The 22286-nt window shown below is 44.2% G+C and overlaps 1 protein-coding gene across 7 annotated transcripts in view; it reads right to left on the bottom strand.

Moving 5' to 3' along the window:
• The window catches only part of LOC118673357 (flavin-containing monooxygenase 5), a 37852-nt gene that overhangs the window by 11336 nt on the left and 4230 nt on the right, over positions 1-22286 (bottom strand). Inside the window, exons 2-4 of one of the 7 annotated variants that reach the window (XM_036344045.1) lie at positions 19742-19915; positions 8499-8677; positions 1680-1868 (exon numbers count right to left, since the gene is read on the bottom strand). In XM_036344045.1, the coding sequence (XP_036199938.1) occupies positions 1680-1868; positions 8499-8633 (324 nt within the window). In that variant the 5' untranslated portion in view covers positions 8634-8677; positions 19742-19915. The other 6 variants (XM_036344047.1, XM_036344042.1, XM_036344043.1 and 3 more) reach the window with 6 other exon arrangements.

The raw sequence follows: 22286 nt of genomic DNA, 5'->3' as shown, positions 1-22286 counted from the left end.
GAGGTGGGGATAGGGGAATTGAATTAAGATGGTCAAAAGGTACAAACTTCCAGTTATAAGATAAATAAGTACAAGGGATGTAATATACTACATGTAACTATAGCTAACATTGCTGTATGGTATACCAGTATTTGAAAGTTGTTATGAGAGTAGATTCTAAGAGTTTTTGATACCGTTGTAATAACTTGGTTATTATTTAACAGGAAAGAGGTGAAAGGGGAGGCCAAAAGATATAGGCATGCCATTTATATGGCTATGCCAAAAAGCTACATTCAACACTGTCCTAACCTGTTCCCCACTCATTGATGGGGGAAGGGACTAGACAGAGGCAGTTAAGATATGTGCCCAGTAGGGTCTGAGTGATGTGGGAAATACTTGCCTATCAATCACACCTGGAAACAGGTAACTGGCCAGGATGAGCATGGCCACTGAAGTGTGCACAAAACCTAAAATATTTAAACTTCTAAACAAAGAAGTGAGCACTTGGCTCACTCTAGCATTCTCTCTCTCTCTCTCTCTCTCTCTCTCTCTCTCTCTCTCTCTCTCTCTCTCTCTCACACACACACACACACTCGCTAGCCTTAGGCCTCTTGGGACTGCTGCTGGTGTTGGACTGAGCTACCTTTCACCCACATGGCCCACAGCCATGTTGGACTCCACACATAGACTAATGGACTATAATCTAGTCTGAATGCTGAACCAGACACAGCTGCAACACAGAAGGGAAACTCTGGACGCTCACTCTCTTTCCAGCTCTGATGAACTTCCAGCTGCCCCTCTTCCAGGACTGGTTTTGGGGAAAAGGGACATTGGAACCAGAGGAATGTAACTCTGTGCCAATACAATCTACTGCCACCACTCATCCTCCCATGGAGGCTTCTGAAAATGTTTAGTTCAGCCGTGCCCCAGGAACCCGACAACGATGGTTCCCACTCATGTACTCCTCTGGCAGCATTTTCATCCAAGGAAAAAAAGGCAGAAGATTCAGGCTTGTTGCATATTTATGTGTAAATGTGGCTAAAAACTATAGAAAGGTATGGAAGACTTTACAGCAGGAAGAAACAAGTGACCTAGTACAAGCATCTTGTTTTACGGAAAAGAAAATTAAGACACGTGGAAGTTTAGGAACTTTTCTGAGGTCACACGATGATTAGTAATAGAACAAAGACTAGAATTCAAGTTTTTGTTGCCCAATTCAGTGTTCTTCCCTCTTCACCAGAGTTAACTTTTTTGCTTTGTTAGTAACTTCCCAATGACCACTTCACTGCGTTGCTGTGATTACATAAAATAATGCATTGGAAAATACTTCAGAAAAGTATAAAAGGGCTAAGCACTAGTGGACAAGTTGTAGAACCAGAGGATTTTAAAGTTCCCATACCTGTCAGTTTCCCTCTATGACTGGAAAAACATTCCCCCTCATTTGTTTTATTGCAATCAAATAGTATAAAATGCAGGCAATGAAAACATTCTGGCAGGTGGCTTGCTGGAGCTGCAGCCAAAGACCTTTCTGTGAATATTTTTCAGGCACAGAGAAGACAAAGAGTGCAGTCTTTGTCCAGATAGGATAGATACATTGATATCAAACCAATATTTATGGGTAAGCACTGGTAAATGAAACCACACTGTTCATGTAATTGACAAACAACCTCAAACACAAAGGTACCCACAAAATTCCCTACCTTCAATCGGATATACTTTAGAAGGTCAAATTCTTTGGCATACATCCTGAAATACTCCAGGACCTGGGAGTTGTGCATGAAGTTAGGAAAATGATCTGGAATAGGATAGTCACTGAAGCACATCATCTCCTTAGAAGTATTGATGATCACTGATTTATAAATACTGGCTCTTCCTTCTTCAGGATTTTCCTGCAGTAAATAAGAAGCATTCGTAGCCACTTGAGAATTAACTTCATGGTTTATAAACAGTCAATAAACACTTCAAAAGCTTTTTTTTTTTTAAAGTTACACACACCTCTACATCTCCAAGTATTTGTGCCTTTGTGTAATCTCTTCCCCTTGAATCTGAGCTGTCTTTATGACTTGCTTTTGACCAACAGCATGCAGTTGGGACGATACTGAATGGCTTCCAAAACTGTCATAAGTAGTCTTGCAGCCACTGCCTACGTCTCTTAGAAAGCTTGTTCTCATAGAAGTCAGGAGTCGTGTAAAAAGTCCAACTACCCTGAGATTACCATACTGTGAGGAAGCTGGTCACATGAAGAGAATGTATGAGATAGAGCCAGTTCCCAGAAGTTCTAGTTATCCCAGTGGGGTTCTAAACACTTGAGCAAAGAGACCATAGCAGATGTCCAGTATCAGTTGTCACCTAATTGCAATGACCTGAAATTCCAAGTGAGAACTGCCCATCTGAGTAATAGTCTTAACTATTTTTTTAAATATATTTTATTGATTTTTTTACAAAGAGGAAGGGAGAGGGAGAGTTAGAAACATCGATGAGAGAGAAACATCGATCAGCTGCCTCCTGCACACCCTCTACTGGGGATGTGCCCACAACCAAGGTACATGCCCTTGACCGGAATCGAACCTGGGACCCTTCAGTCCACAGGCTGACGCTCTAGCCACTGAGCCAAACCAGTTAGGGCTAGTCTTAACTACTTTATATATTTCAAAGCCTAGGTAAGTTTTGAGGGTTTTCATATACTTATGAGGCTGCTCTCCAGGAATCATTGTACTAACTTAAGTTCTGTCCAGTATATGTCCCCATTTTACCTCATTTTTTATTAATTTAAAAGACAAAATTACTCAGTGTTAGCAAAAATGAGGTGAAATTGGAACTTATGCTGGAGCAAGTGTGAGTTAGAAGAATGTACTTTTCCACCATCAGTCTTACTTAACATTAGTGATGAGATCAAGAATTGATTGAAATTAATATTTTGAGAATTTATATATGCAGTACCCCCCTCCCCTTATCTGCTTTCTATGATTTTAGTTACTCGCTGTCTGAAAATATTAAATGGTAACTTTCAGAAATAAACAATTCCTAAGTTTTAAATTTTGGGCTGTTCTGAGCAGCATGATGAAATCTCATTCTGTTCTTCTCCAACCTGCCCATGGCATGAATTATCCCTTTGTCTAGCACAGCGGTTCTCAACCTGTGGGTCGCGACCCCTTTGAGGGTTGAACAACCCTTTCACAGGGGTCGCCTAAATACATCCTGCATATCAGATATTTACATTATGATTCATAACAGTAGCAACATTACAGTTATGAAGTAGCAACGAAAATAATTTTATGGTTGGGGGTCACCACAACATGAGGAACTGTATTAAAGGGTCGTGGCATTAGGAAGGTTGAGAACCACTGGTCTAGCATGTCCATGCTGTATATGCTCCCCACAAGTTAATCACTGGTAAGTCATCCTGGTTATCAGATCGACTGTCAGCAGTATCACAGTGCTTGTGTTCAAGGACTCAAGGAACCCTATTTTAGTTAATAATGGCCCCAAAGTGCAAGAGTAGTGATGCTGGCGAGTCTGACATGCCAAAGAGAAGCCATAAAGTGATTCCTTTAAGTGTAAAGTTGAGTACAATACGGTAAGATATGTTAAAAGAGAGTCCACATTGATATAACTTTTTTACAGTATAATTTCTCTACTTTATTCTTATTATTGTTAATCTCTTCTGTGCCTAATTTATAAATTAAACTTTATCATAGGTATGTATGTATGTATAGGAAAAAACAGACTATATATAGGATTTGGTACTATCTGTGGTTTCAGGCATTCAATGGGGATCCTGAAATGTATTCCCCATGGGTAAGAGGGATAATCCTATATAATAAAAGCCTAATATGCTGTGTCCAGTTGTCCAGTCAGCCAGTCAACCAATCAAAGCCTAATATGCTAATGATATGCTAAGGCTGCTCAACCACTTGCTATGACATGCACTGACCACCAGGGGGCATATAGTCAACTGGTCGATAAGTTGCTATGATGTGCATTGACCACCAGGGAGCAGATGCTCCGACCGGTTGGTTAGCTTGCTGCTGGGGTCCAGCCGATTGGGACTGAGTGAGACAGGCCAGACATGCCCTAGAGCCCTCCCATGGTCCCTCTCCAGCTGGCCAACTTCCTACGTCCCTCCCCAGCTCTGATCCTGCACCAGTGAGATCCCTTGGCCTGGCCTGAGCCCTCTCACAATCTGGGCTGAGGGACCCCCCACCCCGAGTGCCCAAATTTTGTGCACTGGGCCTCTAGTTATTACTATAAAGCTTCAACAATAACAAGAAGGAGGCAAGTAGTGAATCCTCCTTCTGTTTGGCAGATGGAATAGAGAAAAGAAAATGCAAGTGGTGGTATTTGAGAAGAAAAATAATCATACTAAATCCCTGGGACCTGTCACAAAAGAACAGATATTTCTGCAATATATATATATATATATATATATATATATATATATATATATATATATAGACACAGATGTGGTCTGTCTTAATGTAAGTCAGATAGTTATGATGAAATATAGCTTATTTTCAAGGAAGTAGTTTATAAGGCATTGAAATTTTGCCAAGAAGATAATCAGAAAAAAATCCCAAGTCTTTAACAAAGAATAAGGTTAGACGACTATGGAGATAAAAGTCAGTTACCTGAACCCCACTCCAGGCCTACTGAATAATAACTGGCATGCAGCACTTACTATACAACTGGCATTGTTATTAAAGAATGACACAATTATTCATGTATTTAATCCCCACAATAACTCTATGAAGTGTATATTATTATCATCTCCTTTTTAAAAAAACTATCTCCTTCTTAAAGATGAAGAAACAGAGGTACAGAGAGATTTACTGATCTTCCCCAACATCACACTGCTGGTAGGTGCCGATATAGGAGTTGAACCAAGACTATGCTGTTAACCTCTACACTAAGTTGTGGCTGGATACCAAAAATAGCATGTTCTGTTGATTACTACATACTAATGAACCACCTTTTCAGCCCATGCCCAAAACCAATTATGACAGAGGCGTGGGGGATGTGGTTTTCTAAGGGGTATCCGCTCATGAACTAATAAGGACTATTGTTAAATAGAGTTAGTCCCCAAAGACAGAGCCCAGATGCAAAGAACTGTACCGCTCCTCAAGTAAGGAATGTATGAAGCCACTTAAAAAACACACAAATGAGCAGCATTTATTTAATATTGCTGGCAATATGGAGTGAGTAGTGGGCTTCATGTCCTGGGGAAAAAACTCCTCCTCCCCTTCTCCTGCCAGCTGGATGATTATACAGGGGTAAGGGAAAATAGCTATGTGCAATGAGGCAGGGTGAGGGGGGTTTTAGGGTCTGCAGTCTGTGTCTGCCTCCAGGAACTTGAAGTCGAACACCAAGGTGGCTAATCTTGTATGGTGTTAAAAACATCTCAACCTGTTCCAGGGACCAGAGAATGGTCAAAACTGAAGCAAACTTCCAGAGGGGGTCAGGGTCCAGGCACAGCAACCAAATCAAAGCATGTCCTGTCCTGACAGAACCTAGACACAGAACCTACACAGAACCTAGAGACAGAAGAACTTCGCTGGAGAGAACATGGCAAAAGATCCTGGACAGAAACTGGCCACAGAACCTAGACACAGAACCTAGCGAGAGAACCTGGCTGAAGAACCTAGAGACAGAACCTGGCTACAGAACCTGGATAGAACATGGCAAGAGAACCTGACTAGAACCTGGTGACTGAACCTGGCTGGAGAACCTGGACAGAACCTGGCTGGAGAACCTAGCAAGGGAACATGGCTACAGAACCTGGCTGGAGAACCTGGAGAACCTGGCTGGAGACCCTGACAAGAGAACCCGGCTATGATGATCACCTGAACGCTGCCTCTGTGTCATTCCTTCTTCACCTTTGGGAACCCCTGGACGTGCTGGGGTTGGACCCCAGCAGATCCCAGATTGGAGAGGGTGCAGGCCAGGCTGAAGGACAACCACCGCCCCCATGCACGAAATTCATGCACTGGGCCACTAGTCTATATATATAAAAGCCCAGAGACCCTTATGGCAGAACGACCAAAATGACCGGTTGCTATGATGCGCACCGACCACCAGGAGGCAGATGCTCAACACAGGAGCTGCCCCCTGGTGGTCAGTGTGCTCCCACAGCGGGAGCACCCTCAGGGCTCACAACAGCTGGTGAGTGCAGGGGTGGTGGGGCGAGCCTCTCCTGCCTCAGCAGCAGCGCTAAGGAGCAGCGAGCCAAGCAGTAGGGAATGAGCAGGCAGGCCGTTAAGAGTGAGGGGTCCCAGATTGTGAGAGGGTGCAGGCTGGGCTGAGGGACCCCACCCACTCCACACACCACCACCACCCCGCACGAATTTCATGCATCAGGCCTCTAGTAAGTATATAAGTTCTTTGGTTTGTCTCTTCTCATCTCCCCAACCCCACATCGAGGTATGTCAGTCTGAGGAACTGCCCTTTAGAAGACAACATGGCAGTACCTTATAAACTTAAACATGAGTTTACCACTTGGCCTAGTAATGCCAGTCCTAGTCATTGCCACAAGACATGAAAATGTGTCTACAGGAAAGTGTGTATGTCAATTATTTCTAACACCCAAATATGGACAGCCACATTCATAACATCTCCAAACTAAAGCAATCCAAATGTCTATCAATTGGTAAATAGATTTTTTAAAAAATAGTGGTATATCCAGAGGACTTGTATGCATGCACATTAGCATAACCAATGGACACAGACACTGGGGCGGTGGGGGCTTGCCCTTGGGGCAGGAGTGGCGGGGGGGGGGGGTCAATTGGGGAAAAAGAAGACACATGTAATACTTTAAACAATAAAAAATAAAAAATAAAAAAAAAAGCATGTCCTGTCCTTAGTCTGCTCTCAAACTGTATTTTCTGAATAATGGGCCTCTTTGGGCTTCGAGACCATACTATCTTTACAGCCCTGTTTTCTCCTTGCAACACATCCTCCAGTTTCCCATGATCTTCAGAATATGGTTTCAAGATGTGATTAAACCCTGACCATCATTCTAGAAAGGTTTAAACGAGAGTCAAAATTTTCAAGCGCTCCCACTCATTCCTGGGATATGCATTCAACACTGAATACCAAGTTCCTGTGTAAACTTCCCCTGAAATGTAATCTCCAATAGTTCTGAAGATCAGACGTCTGACATGGATCTCACTGGGCTAAAGTCCAGGAGCAGGCTGGGTTCCAATCCTACGGAAGCCGATAGGCTCTTCCCCTTGACTTTTGCACCTTCCAGAGGCTGTCTGCATTCCTTGGCTCGTGGCCCCCTTCCAGCAATGGCATCGCTCTGACCTCTGCTTCCAGTATCACTTCACCTTCTCTCTGAAGCCACTTCTTTTTACATAGCTGGTCAACACTGTTAGCTTTTATGAAATAGGAAACATATTTGGATACCCCAAAACCATTCGCTGGTTTAGAAAGTGAGTTTAAAAACAAACCCAACGCATGCTACTTTGGAGATCAGGAAAGGAGGTTAATATTCTTTGGCATATAATAAGCTTAACTATCGTGTAAGTAGGTGATACCTTAACTTTTAGTAACAAGTTACAGGGCTGGGTGTGCATATTAAAGCAACTCAACTCTAAAACTGAATATTTGCAAAGACAAGAAAGTCCAGTTGCAGGTGTCCTCTGCCTTCTTCTGAAGACAAGGACTTTGATCTACTGATTTGATTTCTCCAGTGAAGTATAAGTTCAAAGGAGAGAAGGTGGCCAGATTTTATATTCTACGGAAGGACTAGGATTTTGAAAGAATTATCTAAAGTGAACCAGAATTCAAAAAAAAAAAAAAGAGATGGGGGGAGGAGGAGGAGAAAGAAGAGGGAGAGGAGGAGGAGGAGGAGGAGGAGGAGGAGGAGGAGGAGTTGTTGTAAGCAGGTAATCTACATCACTTACCTGTTAATATGGACTAGGAACAACCACTCTAAAATTTCTCATCACTTTACATTTTCTGTTTTTTTGTGTGTTTTTTAAAAATATATTTTATTGATTTTTACAGAGAGGAAGGGAGAGGGATAGAGAGTTACAAACATCATGAGAGAGAAACATCCATCAGCTGCCTCCTGTACACCCCCTTACTGGGGATGTGCCCTAACCAAGGTACATGCCCTTGACCGGAATCGAACCCGGGACCCTTCAGTCCGCAGGCCCACGCTCTATCCACTGAGCCAAACCGGTCAGGGCTACATTTTTCTGTTTGTTATTTTGTTCTCCCCTCACACCACCCTCTTCTGGACAGCAGCAAAACTCAATAACCGAAAATGATCTCTGTGCCATTTTTCTGGACATCAGTAAAGGAAAGACAAATGATGCCTATATTCTACTTTGCTGCCAGCCTGGGGAAAGAGGAACCTGGATAGAGGCGATGGCTGCTAAGAAGAGGTCAGCAGGCTGAACTGTCGCAGATTTAAGTCACCGTCAAGGCCATCATATTCCCTGACACAAGATAAAATATCTCATGTACCAACTTACAGTGAGGGTCCCACATATGCTTAACCCCCGGAGACTTACCTGGAACCTCCAGAGCCCCCCGATGTCATCTGTCCTTTCAAAGCAGACGGGCTCCAAGCCTTCGTCTAGGCAGCACTTGATAGACGTGAGCCCGCTCACACCTGCCCCAATCACGGCAATTCTTTTGTTGGTCATGGTCTCGGGAGCACTTCGCAGGGCTGGGTCCCCCCTAATCTGTCCTGAAGAATGGATGACAAAAGACAGAAAGCACACGGCAGTGAACACCTTTCAAGAAAAGACCCTGGCCCAAGGCATCCACACAAAACTGGCAGCAACAGGTGTCTCCGGGGGAAGCCAGAGTCTGCGGTCTGGTCTCCGCCGCTGGGAAAGGCTACTCCCGGGGCCCGGGAGCCCCGCGCCTCCAAGCGGAGGCCCGGCGCTGAGAGCTCAGCTGTCACACGCGATCTCACTACCTTTCCTCCTGCACCCGGCAGATGCGGGCGCCGAGAGCTCAGCTGTCACACGCGGTCTCACTACCTTTCCTCCTGCACCCGGCAGATGCGGGCGCCGAGAGCTCAGCTGTCACAGGCGGTCTCACTACCTTTCCTCCTGCACCCGGCAGATGCGGGCGCCGAGAGCTCAGCTGTCACAGGCGGTCTCACTACCTTTCCTCCTGCACCCGGCAGATGCGGGCGCCGAGAGCTCAGCTGTCACAGGCGGTCTCACTACCTTTCCTCCTGCACCCGGCAGATGCGGCAGATGCGTCAGCTGCAATCCGGAGGCTCCACTGCACTTTCGACTGTTTCCACCGAAATATAAAGCAACTAAGTGCAAACAACAGCAACAGCCAACTGGGAGGGGCTGCGCCGCCCCGCCCCTTTCAGCCCGCACCCCGCGCCGTCAGCCGCCCCCACTCCCTCTCTCGGGTGGCGGTGAGGGTAGGGCGGAGGGATGCGGGGAATGAAAGGCGGGCGAAGTCTGCTTCGGGCAGACGAAATAATTAGTCCTGCAACTTCCCGGTTTGTCGGTGCAGTTGCCCGCCCTCCCGACCACTCTCTCCGGAGCGAGGCCTGGTGTCTCCATCGCTCCCCGCCCCTCCGCACCCGCTGCGAACTTCCTGGTTTTCCCCTTAAAGCGACAAACTCCTCCTGCTGCAGGGGAACCGTCACCCTCCCCACAGCAAGTCTTGCTCCAACAGCTTGTAAGTGGAGAACCCCAATCTTTCAGATCTGTTACAAACAGGTCCCGCGCCCTAACCGGTTTGGCTCAGTGGATAGAGCACCGGCCTGCGGACTGAAGGGTCCCGGGTTCGGTTCTGGTCAGAGGTATGGACCTTGGTTGCGGGCACATCCCCAGTGGGGGGTGTACAGGGGGCAGCTGATCGATGTTTCTCTCTCATCAATGTTTCTAACTCTCTATCCCGCTCCCTTCCTCTCTGTAAAAAATCAAATATATATATATATAAAATCAAAAAATCAGGCCCCGGTCCCTCGTCCGCCCCACAGCCTGACCCCCACTTCACAGATTGGATCTTCGGTTCTTTGTACTGACGGACATTTACTCTAAAATACCCACTCACTGAGCTGGGTGCTGGCCTAGGGTGCCGAGTGGATTACAGTTCCCACTTAGAGGAGCTTGTAGTTTGGTGGAGAAGACCAAAGCACAGGCTGGAAATTTCAATAAAACAAAAATACTTCTAAAAAGTGTTTTATGCCATTGCATGTGGACTTAAAACCACCACATATCTGCTTTTAAAATGTAACTTAAATTTTTCAAATATAATTTCACTCGCTGGGTTGCAATCAGGGCCCATCCCAGGAATCTGTTCTGATGGGTTGTTGGGGAGGAAGGCTATGGCTGATGCAATCCGTCTTTGCTCATCTTCTACTACTCTGAGTCAACTTTGCTCGAGATGGTTGGATGCCAATGGCAGCCCTGGGTTTTGGCTTACTGGTCTCACCTTACAGGTATTGTTTATGGAGTTAATGCTTATCTTTTCTCAAGGGCTTACCTGGAATGGTTCAAATGGCTAAATGGGAATGGACACAACCTTCTCAGCAACCCTGAGGCAATACTATCATTATCCCCATTTCGCAAGTAAGTGGGAAGGGATGCAAGCCAGGCAGTCTAACTACAAGCCTGAGCTTTCCATCACTGTGCATACTGCCCCTTTAGGAGGATAAATCTATATATACTAGAGGCCTGATGCACGAAATTCGTGCAAGAGTAGGCCTCGCCCTGCCACCCCCACCCCCACCCCCGCTGCCGGCACTGATTTCCCTCTGGCACCCAGGACCCGGGCTTCCCTCACAGCCCTGGCTTCTTCCAGAAGGTCATCTGAAAGGACGTCTGGTTTAATTAGCATATTACCCTTTTATTATTATAGATATATTTTTAATCCTGATCCAAGGATATTTTCCCATTGATCTTTTAGAGAGAGTGGAAGAGAGAGGGAAAGACAGAGAGAAATATCGATGTGAGAGAAACACATCGATTGGTTGCCTCCTGCACCAGCCCTGACCAGGGCCTAGGCCAGGGAGGAGCCTGCAACAGAGGTACATGCCCTTGACTGGAATCAAACCTGGGAGCCTTCGTAAGCAGGCCAATGCTCTCTCCACTGAGACAAACTAGCTAGGGCTAGGAGGACATTTTTACTTCTAATTTAGTCACAAGTCCTTCCATTTCTCATCTCCTTTCTTTTTGCATCCTTTTCTTTTTGCCTAACTTCTGCCTTTACAACACTCTAGTTGAACTGCATTTATTTATTTATTTATTTAGATTGTTTAAAGTATTACAAATAGTAGTACATATGTCTCCTTTTTTTCCCATTGACCTCCCCCCGCCTCCTCTATCCCCCCCCCCCCCCCCCCGCACATGCCCCTCCCCCGTCTTGTGTCCATTGGTTATGCTTATATGCATACATACAAGTCCTTCATTTGATCTCTTGCCGCCCCCCCCAACCCTCCCCTGCCTTCCTGCTATAGTTTGACAGTCTGTTCGATGCTTCTTTGCCTCTATATCTATTTTTGTTCATCAGTTTATAATGTCCTTATATTCATTCCATAAATGAGTGAGATCATGTGGTATTTATCTTTCTTTTTTTTAATATTTATTGTCTAAAGTTTTACATATGTCTCCTTTTTTCTCGATTGGACACCCCCACCAGCCATTCCCACCTCGGGCAAGTCCCCATTGCCCCAGTGTCTGTGTCCATTGGTTATGCTAATATGCATGCATATAAGTCCTTTGATTGCTCTCTAACCACGCCCCCCTCCCCTGCCATTTGTCTCTGGACCTATTCTTTTAAAAATATATATATTTTATTGATTTTTCCCTGAGACGAATGGAGAGGGATAGAGAGTTAGAAACATTGATGAGAGAGAAACATCGATCTGCTGCCTCCTGCACACCCCCTACTGGGCACTTCTGTGAAACTAAGGTACATGCCCTTGACTGGAATCGAACCTGGGACCCTTCAGTCTGCAGGCTGAGGCTCTTTCCTCTGAGCCAAACCCGTCAGGGCTCTGGATCTATTCTTGTTCATCAAATTATGTGTAGCAGTATATCTCACATATGAGTGAGCTCATGTGATATTTATCTTTCTCTGACTGGCTTATTTCACTTAGCATAATGCTCTCCAGGTCCATCCATGCTGTTGCAAATGGTAAGAATTCCTTCTTTTTTACAGCAGCGTAGTATTCCATTGTGCAGATGACAGTTTTCTACTCCACTCATCTGCTGATGGGCATTTAGGCTGTTTCCAAATCTTAGCTATGGTAAATTGTGCTGCTATGAACATAGGGGTACACATATCTTTTCTGATTGGTGTTTCTGTTTTCTTGGGATATATTCCTAGAAGTGGTATTACTTGGTCAAATGGCAGTTCCATTTTTAATTATTTGAGGAAACGCCATGCTGTTTTCCACAGTCTGCATTCCCACCTGCTGTCCTATTTACAATAACCAAGCTATGGAAGCAACCCAAATGCCCATCGATAAATGAGTAGATAAAGAAGATGTGGTACATATATACCATAGAATATTACTCAGCTATAAAAAAAAAGGATGGACTCTGACCATCATGGCTCAGTGGTTGAGCATCGACCTATGAACCAGGAGGTCACAGTTTGATTTCTGGTCAGGGAACATGCTGGGTTGTTCCCCAGTGTGGGATGTGCAGGAGGCAGCCAATTGATGATTTTCTCTCATCCTTGATGTTTCTATCTCTCTCTCTCTCCCTCTCCCTCACTCTCTGAAATCAATAAAAATATATTTTTTTAAAAGAAGAAATTAAAAATGGCCTATCAGTTTATGAAAAGATCTTCATTTAGATGTGTAACCAAATTTTAGGCAATGAGATGTCTATTCTCAGACAGAAAAACAAAACAAAATAAAACGAAAAGATTGGTCATATTCAGAATTGGAAAGCGATGGACATAGGCGTTCCACTGTGGGTGGAAGATAAATTGATTAAGCCTTCATGTGGAACAATTTTATCAAAATCGTAAGTTCCTTTTATCCATCAATTCCCTTGCAAGATTTGTAAAAACAAAAAAAATGTTTATTGCAGAATTGTTTGGGGTTTAACTTAGATGATAGAGCCAGACTGTGTGTACTCTACCACTAGTTAGTTTTCTAACCGAAAGCAAGTTAACATTTTGTATTTAAGTTTTCTCATCTGTAAAATGAGGTTGTTGCAAGGTGCTCAGCACATGGCCTGGCACATAGAGTTCAACAAGTGTTAGCTAGCATTAATAGTAAACATTTTGAAATAACTTAATGAATGTTCTTCAAGATGGGGAAGGACTCTGAGATACCATATTATGGATTAATATATATATATATATATATATATATATATATATATATATATGACATTTTTAAAAGTTTATTTTTAATGAGGTGAGTTTATTCTGACATGGAAAGATTGGGCAAGGTTTTAACCAGCATGACCCCTATTTTGGTTTTGTATAGTTCTCATGGCAAAGGGTAGAAACAGCCTAAGCAAGCACATTTAAGGTTTTAGTTCATATACGAGACTAGAATACATCACATCCACTTGAATTTCACTCACCAAGGCAAATCACATGGACTCTGCTTTTTGGAAGGCACTTTAGTCACATGGTGAAGGCATGGATGTACAATCATTTTAATAGGGAGAAAGGGAATGGTAGGAACAGTAGTACAGTCTGCCAAAGCCAACTATCCACGAGTAGATATTCCACACACTGTGTGTGTGTGTGTGTGTGTGTGTGTGTGTGTGTGTGTGTGTTTCCTGTATTTATGGGTCATGCATGTAAGAAAAAACACTGTGGAATATTTGGATGTGGATTCCCCAAGAAAATGAGGTTATGATTGGAACTCAATAGGAGGTATAACTCGCAATGTCCTGTGTCTCCACAGGTGAGAGGCAGATGCTTGGGTGATCACCAGGCTCATTCCCAACTTAAGTTTTTGGTCCTTCACAATACCCTGGACATTCAGATTTGTGTTTAGTTCCTTGTAAAAATTATTTAATTTTCACACATTATTATAGGGTAGCTGTTATTATTCCCACTATAAGTTATTATGTATCATAGGCCTTCCAAAAGCATTCTCTGATTGTTAAAGCTCTGGTTATGACCCGGCTGGCTGGTGTGGTTCAGTGGTTGAGCGTTGACCTATGAACCAGGTCACGATTTGATTCCAGGTCAGGGCACATGCCCAGGAGCAGGGCACATGCCCAGGTGGCAGGCGCCATCCCCGGTGGGGGACATGCAGGAGGCAGCCAATCAATGATTCTCTCTATTGATATTTCTATTTCTCTCTCCATCTCCCTCTCTGAAATCAATCTATAATAATAAAAATGTAATATGCTAATTAGACCAGACATCCTTCCGGATGACCTTCCGGACCAAGCGGGGGCTGCAAGGGAAGCTCAGATCCCAGGTGCCAGAGGGAAGCTGGTGCTGGCAGCTGGGGAAGGAAGGCCTACTCTTGAACGAATTTCATGCATCAGGCCTCTAGTAAATATATATTTAAAAAAACAATTCTTTGATTATGAAGAACAATTGTGCATACCAATTTTGACCAGTTTGGGGGAATGGAGCAGGGAGGACTCCTTTTCATCAAATTCATAACAGTGCTTCAGAATACAGACATGTGTGCAACAAGTGTGCTCATTTGTCAAACCTAAGACCCAAAGTTTGTGGGGTTAGGGTATAATATGGGTTTGGGATCTTGCCAACCAGAGAAGGAGAGAGATCTTAGACTCAGAGCCTCTGGGAGCAAAATCACGTTGTTTAACAATATTTCATTGTAGAATGAGTCAATAGAAACGTTTAGCTTCCTGGTTTTATTATTGAGATGTCCTGCTCCTTCTGTGGAAATACATCACAAAAGTTAACTGGAAAACTCAAAAGCTTGGGATTAACTAGGTGGATTCCTGGCAGGTGTAGCTTAGTGGATGAGTGCTGACCCATGAACCAGGAGGTCACAGTTTGATCCCCAGTCAAGGCACAGGTCCAGGCTGCGGGTTCTATCCCCAGGGTGGAGCATACAGGAGACATCCGATCAATGATTCTCTCTCATCATTGATGTTTCTATCTCTCCCTCTCCCTTCTTCTCTGAAATCAATAAAAAAATATTTTTCAAAAAACAGAAAGAGCCGAAACCGGTTTGGCTCAGTGGATAGAGCGTCGGCCTGCGGACTGAAGGGTCCCGGGTTCGATTCCGGTCAAGGGCATGTACCTGGGTTGCGGGCACATCTCCAGTAGGAGATGTGCAGGAGGCAGCTGGTCGATGTTTCTCTCTCATCGATGTTTCTGACTCTCTGTCTCTCTCCCTTCCTCTCTGTAAAAAATCAATAAAATATATTTAAAAAAAAAACAAAAAAAACCCAACAAAGAATAAAATTGGGTCTCACTAACTTGGTGGCAAGGCATGATTGATAATCAAAAGGCATTAGTTAAGGAAAATACTAGTAAACAGAACTGTGGGCAAATTTTGGTGCACAGCTGATAGTTTACAATCTCTGGATTTTGTCCTCCAAGATTACTTGATAATATTCTAGTGTTAAAGCATTACCTTTGGTATAAAAGGGAGTGGCAATTTTCTGATGAGACTGAGTAAGAGCCCTATAAAGCAGACTTACTTTGTTGATATATTTAAAGGGGCACTCTTTTTAAATATATTTCCCTGGTTTTCTTCATTTTATTTTATTTTTTTTAATATATGTATTTTATTGATTTCCCCCAGAGAGAAAGGGAGAGAGATAGAGAGTCAGGAACATCAATGAGAGAGAAACATCGATCAGCTGCCTCCTGCACACCCCCCACTGGGGATGTGCCCGCAACCAAGGTACATGCCCTTGACTGGAATCGAACCTGGGACCTTTCAGTCTGCAGGCCGACACTCTATCCACTGAGCCAAACCAGTCAGGGCTCTTCATTTTAAATTAATGTGTGATTTGATGCTAAAAATGTATAATTATGTCAAATGTCAAAATACAGTTTTTCCTTTTTGGGGCAGAAAAAAACTCAACTCTCTTTCACTCCAGTACAGTGATTGCTCCACCATAGGGCACTGACCTAATCCTAACCTGAACCCAAAGGTCTAAGTTTATGTACTCAAAGAGAGGTTTGTACACATTTTCACCCATGGCCACAGCTTTTACTCAAGCTCCATATCTAACCGACTAGATGTTGCCAGCTGGCATCCTACTTTGACCCACCAGGTCAGGGACATAATGGATAGCAAACATACTTGTTCGCCAATCTGTGCTTCCTCAGGCTTGCTTTGGTGGGATTGGCAGATACAAAGGCCTATCGTTAGCGTGATTTGATTACCGTTAATCCTATTGAGTTGCTGTTGCCAGGTGTGTACCCACTCAGTGAAGTTATAAAATAAAGAATTAATATGAACACCATGATTATATAACCTGGACAAAGAATGAAAAGGAGTTGGGGCAGGACGCTCTTCTGGCAGTTAACACGGGCGCACTAGGAAAATTGGACAAGTTGCCTAAACTTTTGGTGCCTTGGTTTGCCCATCTGTGAAATGTCCTCTCTGTACAGTGAGGTTATAACAGTCAGGTCCTGGATTTCAGAATTGTTCAACAGACACCTCATTCAAACATTCAACTATACTTACTGAGTGCATACTCTGTGCCAGTCACTGTTTAGGTACAAATTCAACCCATCGTAAAAGTGAAATTATTATCTTTTATCTCCTGTATTCCCTGTCTCAGCAGTGGTATCAATATCCACCCAGTTATCCAAGGCTCTGCTAGTCAATCTCAACATATCTCTTTCTCTCAGCCCTATAACCAATCAGTGACAAGTCCCCTCAAGTGTACCCTCACCGATTTAAAAATCTATTTTTTTAAATCTATTTTTTATTGATTAAGACATTACATATGTGTCCTTGTCCCCATGTTACCCTCTACCCCCCCACCCCCCCCGCTCATGCCCTCACCCCCCCGTTGTCCATGTCCATTGATTAGGCCTATATGCTTGCATATAAGTCCTTTGGTTGATCTTTCCCCCTTACCCCCACCCTCCCCTACCTTCCCTCCAAGTCCCGACAGTCCAATCAATGCCTCTCCGTCTCTGGATCAGTCCTTGTTCATCAGTTTATGTTGTTCATTATATTCCACAAATGAGTGAGATCCTGTGGTATTTATCCACTCTCCAGTTCCATCCATGCTGTGGCAAATGGTAAGAGTTCCTTTTTCTTCTTCCTCTTCTTAAAGAATACCTTTCAGCATTTCATATAATGCTGGTTTGGTGGTGATGAACTCCTTTAGCTTTTTCTTATCCGTGAAGCTCTTTATCTGACCTTCTATTCTGAATGATAGCTTTGCTGGATAAAGTAATCTTGGTTGCAGGTTCTTGCTATTCATCACTTTGAATATTTCTTGCCACTCTCTTCTGGCCTGCATGGTTTCTGTTGAGAAATCAGCTGACAGTCGTATGGGTACTCCCTTGTAGGTAACTGACTGTCTTTCTCTTGCTGCTTTTAAGATTCTCTCTTTATCTTTTGCTCTTGGCATTTTAATTATGATGTGTCTTGGTGTGGTCCTCTTTGGATTCCTTTTGTTTGGGGTTCTCTGCGCTTCCTGGACTTGTAAGTCCATTTCTTTCACCAGGTAGGGGAAGTTTTCTGTCATTATTTCTTCAAAAAGGTTTTCAATATCTTGCCCTCTCTCTCCTTCTGGTACCCCTATAATTCTGATGTTGGTACGCTTGAAGTTGTCCCAGAGGTTCCTTACACTATCTTCATATTTTTGGAATCTCTTTTCTTTTTTCTTTTTCGGTTGGGTATTTTTTGTTTCTTTGTATTTCAAATCTTTGACTTGATTCTTGGGATCCTCTTGTCTGCTGCTGGATCTCTGTAATTTATTCTTTATTTCAGTCAGTGTATGCTTAATTTCTAGTTGGTCCTTTTTCATGTCCTCCATGGTCTCACTATACTTATTGAGGGATTCATTAAATTTATCGGCGGTTTCCATAAAATTTTTGAAAAACTTTATAAACGTGGCCTTGAACTCTATATCCAGTCGTTTGCTTTCCTCCATTTCTGCCATTTGTGACCTGTTTCTTTGTCTCCGCATTTTGGCAGCTTCCCTGTGTTGATAGAGTGGCCCTGTGCGCCAGGTGTCCCGTAGGGCCCAGTAGCTCAGCCTCCCCAGTTACCTGGGGTGGACACTCTTGGTGCATTCTTGGTGCCTTGGTTGTTGTAGGATCACTAGGAGGAATTGACCTCCAGGCCAATTGGCTGTGAGAATCAGCTGTGTCTAAAGTGGGAAAACTTCTGTGCTGAAGACACCCTTCTGGGGCAAGACTTGCTTCAGTGGGGCTTTGGTGCTCACTGAGTCTGCTCCCTGAGTGTGTCCCTTATGGATCTGAGGAGTTGCAATCTGGATGGTCCCCCTCTGACCACTGGGTACAGTGGCTCCTGGATCTAAGGAGGTGCTAATTCAGCCTCTGCCTGAGGCCACACAGCAGGAGCCAGGAAGAGGCTCAGCTGTGAAGCAATGCAAGCCGCTGCGGGGCCTTGGGCCTTCTCTTGGAAGTTCCGGGTCTGCCTGGCTAGGCTCCAGTTAGGTACATTCACATGCAAAAGCCTCTGCTGCAGCCTGGTGGGGCGGGGTCTCAGGGAATCAAAGGGCGGATCAAGGAGCTATGGCTGATTCTCTGCCCGGAGTCGCGGGTCTCAGTGACCCGCTAATTGCTGCAAGCACCTCTGAGGGAAAGCCGCCTTCAAGTTCGCCCGCTGCCGGACAGACCAGCTTCTCCCCGTATGAGTCCTGGGTCCCGAGAGACTTCCTGGAACCGGAGTTCAGAGCAGTCGGGAGCTTGTGATTCAAAAAGACAGCCGCGTCCTCAGGTGCCACCCCCTTTCCTCGCGCGAGCGAGCGCGCGTGCGCGCGAGCCGCCGTACCTCTGCACTTGTACCTCTGCACTTGTACCTCTGCACTTCACCTCTGCAGCTCCTCTGGCTCTCAGCGTGCTTTTCTTTCCTCCTAGTTGTAGAATTTACACTCAGCCAGCCTTCCTGTTGTTCTGGACGATGTTTGCTCTGTCCTTTGCGGTAATTTTCAATTGTTGTGAGAGGCGGCAATTTCCCGGTGTTTACCTATGCCGCCATCTTAGTTTCCTTCCTAAAAATCTATTACTTCCTTGCTAACTCTGCCTCAATGTCTATACCCTTCCGGTCTCTGCCTTGAACACTCTTCTTCCTGATTATCATTTGGATCTTAGCTCAAATGTCATTTTCTTCACGACATGTTTCTCAACTCATCAAGCGCTGCATCCCACCCTGTTCTTAAGCTCATCACACTGTTTTATTGTCTTATTAGCACTAATACTAATACGGATAACTTATTTTTTTAGCCCCTTCCTTTTTGTCTGTCTCCATCACTAGAATCTAAGCTCCATAAATGCAGGGATCTTATCTGCCTCGTTCACTTCTGTTCGAGACACCGGATATATGGTCAGTGTAATCACTCTCTGCTGTACTCATCTGGCAAAAATCCAACCCTGGTAAGATCCAGTTCTCTAACTGTTCCCCTCCTGCACCTAACACACACCATGCTGACTGGTCTCATGACCATAAACTTCAAGTGTCCCTTGCTGCTGCTTGGCAATGCTACCACATTTCTCTAATCATTTCACTCTCCCCCTTCCCCAGACAGCTATTTCATACCTTTCCCTCCTCAACCCTCCAAAGACTCCTTCTCCTTCCTAAAGCTCATCTGATGACCTTGTTTCTTATTTCACCTAGATAACTAAAACAATCAGAAGAGATCTTCCACGTACTTACACTCACCACAAGTCTGTCCTCTGCATGTTCCAGTGCATGACTGTCCGTACTCCTACCGAGGCCAACCCCTCCACTTGTGCACTGGTCACACCTCTGCTCAGTCATGGACAGCACTCCTGCAGCAGCATCCGTTCTTCTCTCTACTGGATTGTTCGTATGAGCATTCAACATACTCTAATATCAATGATGTGGAAACAAAAGAATCCTCCTGTTAGTACATGCAGACCCAGGGAAAATTCCCAAGAATGTAAAAACTGCCTCCATAAGCAGAGGGTATGGAAAAACTGAGGAAAGAGGCTGGTCACTCTAGTTTCATAAATGGTAGAGTTTATTACGGGAAACCTACATATGAGGTGTGTCTTGGGTGGCCTACAAGACAAAACAAGTCTCTGTACCATTTGATAGGCCTCAAAGAATTATAGAAGATAAAAGGGGGGATAGTAAGGGTACCATATACAGGAAATTACATGCTTGATCTGGTCAGGACAATGACCAGGAACCAGCATGTAGAGGGAGACAGGGGAGGGGCAGAATGAATCTCAATTATGATCAGACCGTTTCTAAGGGGTGTGTGTGTGTTAAGCAATCTCCGTTCTGGCCTGGGTCCAGCTCATAGGTCTGGCAGCAGTCACATCTGTCCTTCAGACCTCCCACTAGCTCTAGATCCCCTTTCAGTTACTGCTCCCAGTATTCTGCTCCCTTTTATAGCAAAACTCTCTGAAAGAGTTGTGAGACACTCTGCCTCTACTTGCTTTCCTCCTATTCTCTTTTAAAAATCCACTCCAGTCAGGCTTTTTATTCCACAATATACAGAAGTTGTTCTTGTTGAGGTCATGAATGACCACCATATTACCCAATCCAGTGGTTATTTCTCTACCTTATCTTTACATTTGACACAGACAATCCACTCCCTTCTTTTTGTAACTCCTCATCATTTGGCTTCAGGGACACCACACTCTTGCCTCTCATATCTACACTAATAAAAGAGAAACATGCAAATTGGTGTCACTCCACTACGCCCACCAGCCAATCAGGATGAGTATGCAAATTAACCCAACACAGATGGCAGTTAATTTGCATATGCAGGCTCAGAGCCAAGACTGAAGACAGCGTAGAAGGAAGCCAATTGCTGCAGAAGGGAGCAAAGCACGGAGAAGGCAGGGAGCCGAGGCAGCGGAGACGGGAGGGAGCAAGGCAGCGGAGAAGGGAGCAAAGCCCTCGGTGGGCTTTGCTCCCTTCTCTGCTTCGCTCCAGCCACAGGAAGCCCTATTCTTGCAGGAATCTTCTTGCAGCGGGCCTCTAGTTATCACATAAGCTGCTCTTAGTCTCTTCTGCTGGTTCTTCCTCATCTTCTTGACTTCTAAATATTAGTTTCGTGTACAAGGCTTTGTCTCTTTTATAATTCCTGTCCTCCCTTAGGGTGTGGCATCTAGTACCAAGGTTTAAGGTCCATTCTATAATCATGACTTCCATATTTATATATTTTCCCCCTGAACTTCAAATTAATCTATTTGATTATTCACCATCTCTACTTGGATATCTAATAACTTTTTTTATGCTACTCTGTCTAAAAATGAATTCTTGATGTTCCTCAAAACTCCTCATTCTCAGTCTTCCCCCATCCATAAATGGAAACTATTCTACTATTTGCTCAGGTCAAATCCCTGAAATCATCCTTGATTTCTCTACTTCTCTCAGATGCTCAATCAGGATATCTTACAGGCTCTTCCTTAGCAATATATCTAATATCTGACCACTACTCAGACCTCCACTGCCACCAGGCTGGCCCAACAACTGTCATCTCTTGCCCAGACTCCCACAGTAGTTTCCCTCAGGGTCTCCCTGCTTTTACCTTGTCCCTTTCTATATACTCTTTTCATACAGCATCCAAATAAAACTCTTAGAGGCATCATCTCACTAACTGACTTGGAGTTTCTCAGCTACTTCTCTTAGCTGTATTTTATTTTGATTGATTTATTTTTTAAAATATGTTTTTATTGATTTCAGAGAGAGGAAGGGAGAGGGAGAGAGAGACACACATATCAATGATGAGAGAGAATCATCAATTGGCTGCCTCCTGCAGGCTCCCTACTGGGGATCAAGCCCACAACCCAGGCATGTGCCCTGAATGGGAATTGAACCGTGACCTTCTGGTTCATGGGTTGATGCTCAAACACTGAGCCACACTAACCGGGCACTTAGCTATATTTTAGATGCCAGACTCAATATACCAACAGAACACTTAGCTTACAGCGAGGACCCCATCTCTAGTATAAGGCTAAAACAAGCGTACGTTAAGTTGACAATAATAAACACCCGTTGGTTTGAGTGGCAGGTGGTTAATATTGGTGCTTTAGTAGATGTCTACCCACAAAGTCTTGAAGGGAGAAAATAAGTCCAATGTAGGCACCAGGACTCATAATCCATTTACAACAGCTACTTAGGACAGAAGCCCCTCAAGAGAAGCCAGCAAAGGATATAAATCTATCTTAAGGTTTTGAGAAAATACCCCAGTAGGAAATCAATGTAGTCCTATTCTATGACT

The sequence above is a fragment of the Myotis myotis genome, unplaced genomic scaffold, assembly GCF_014108235.1.
Source record: "Myotis myotis isolate mMyoMyo1 unplaced genomic scaffold, mMyoMyo1.p scaffold_m19_p_18, whole genome shotgun sequence".
Classification (NCBI taxonomy): Eukaryota; Metazoa; Chordata; class Mammalia; order Chiroptera; family Vespertilionidae; genus Myotis; species Myotis myotis.
Note: the sequence above shows the minus strand (reverse complement) of the source record. Positions and strands in the feature narration are given on the sequence as shown.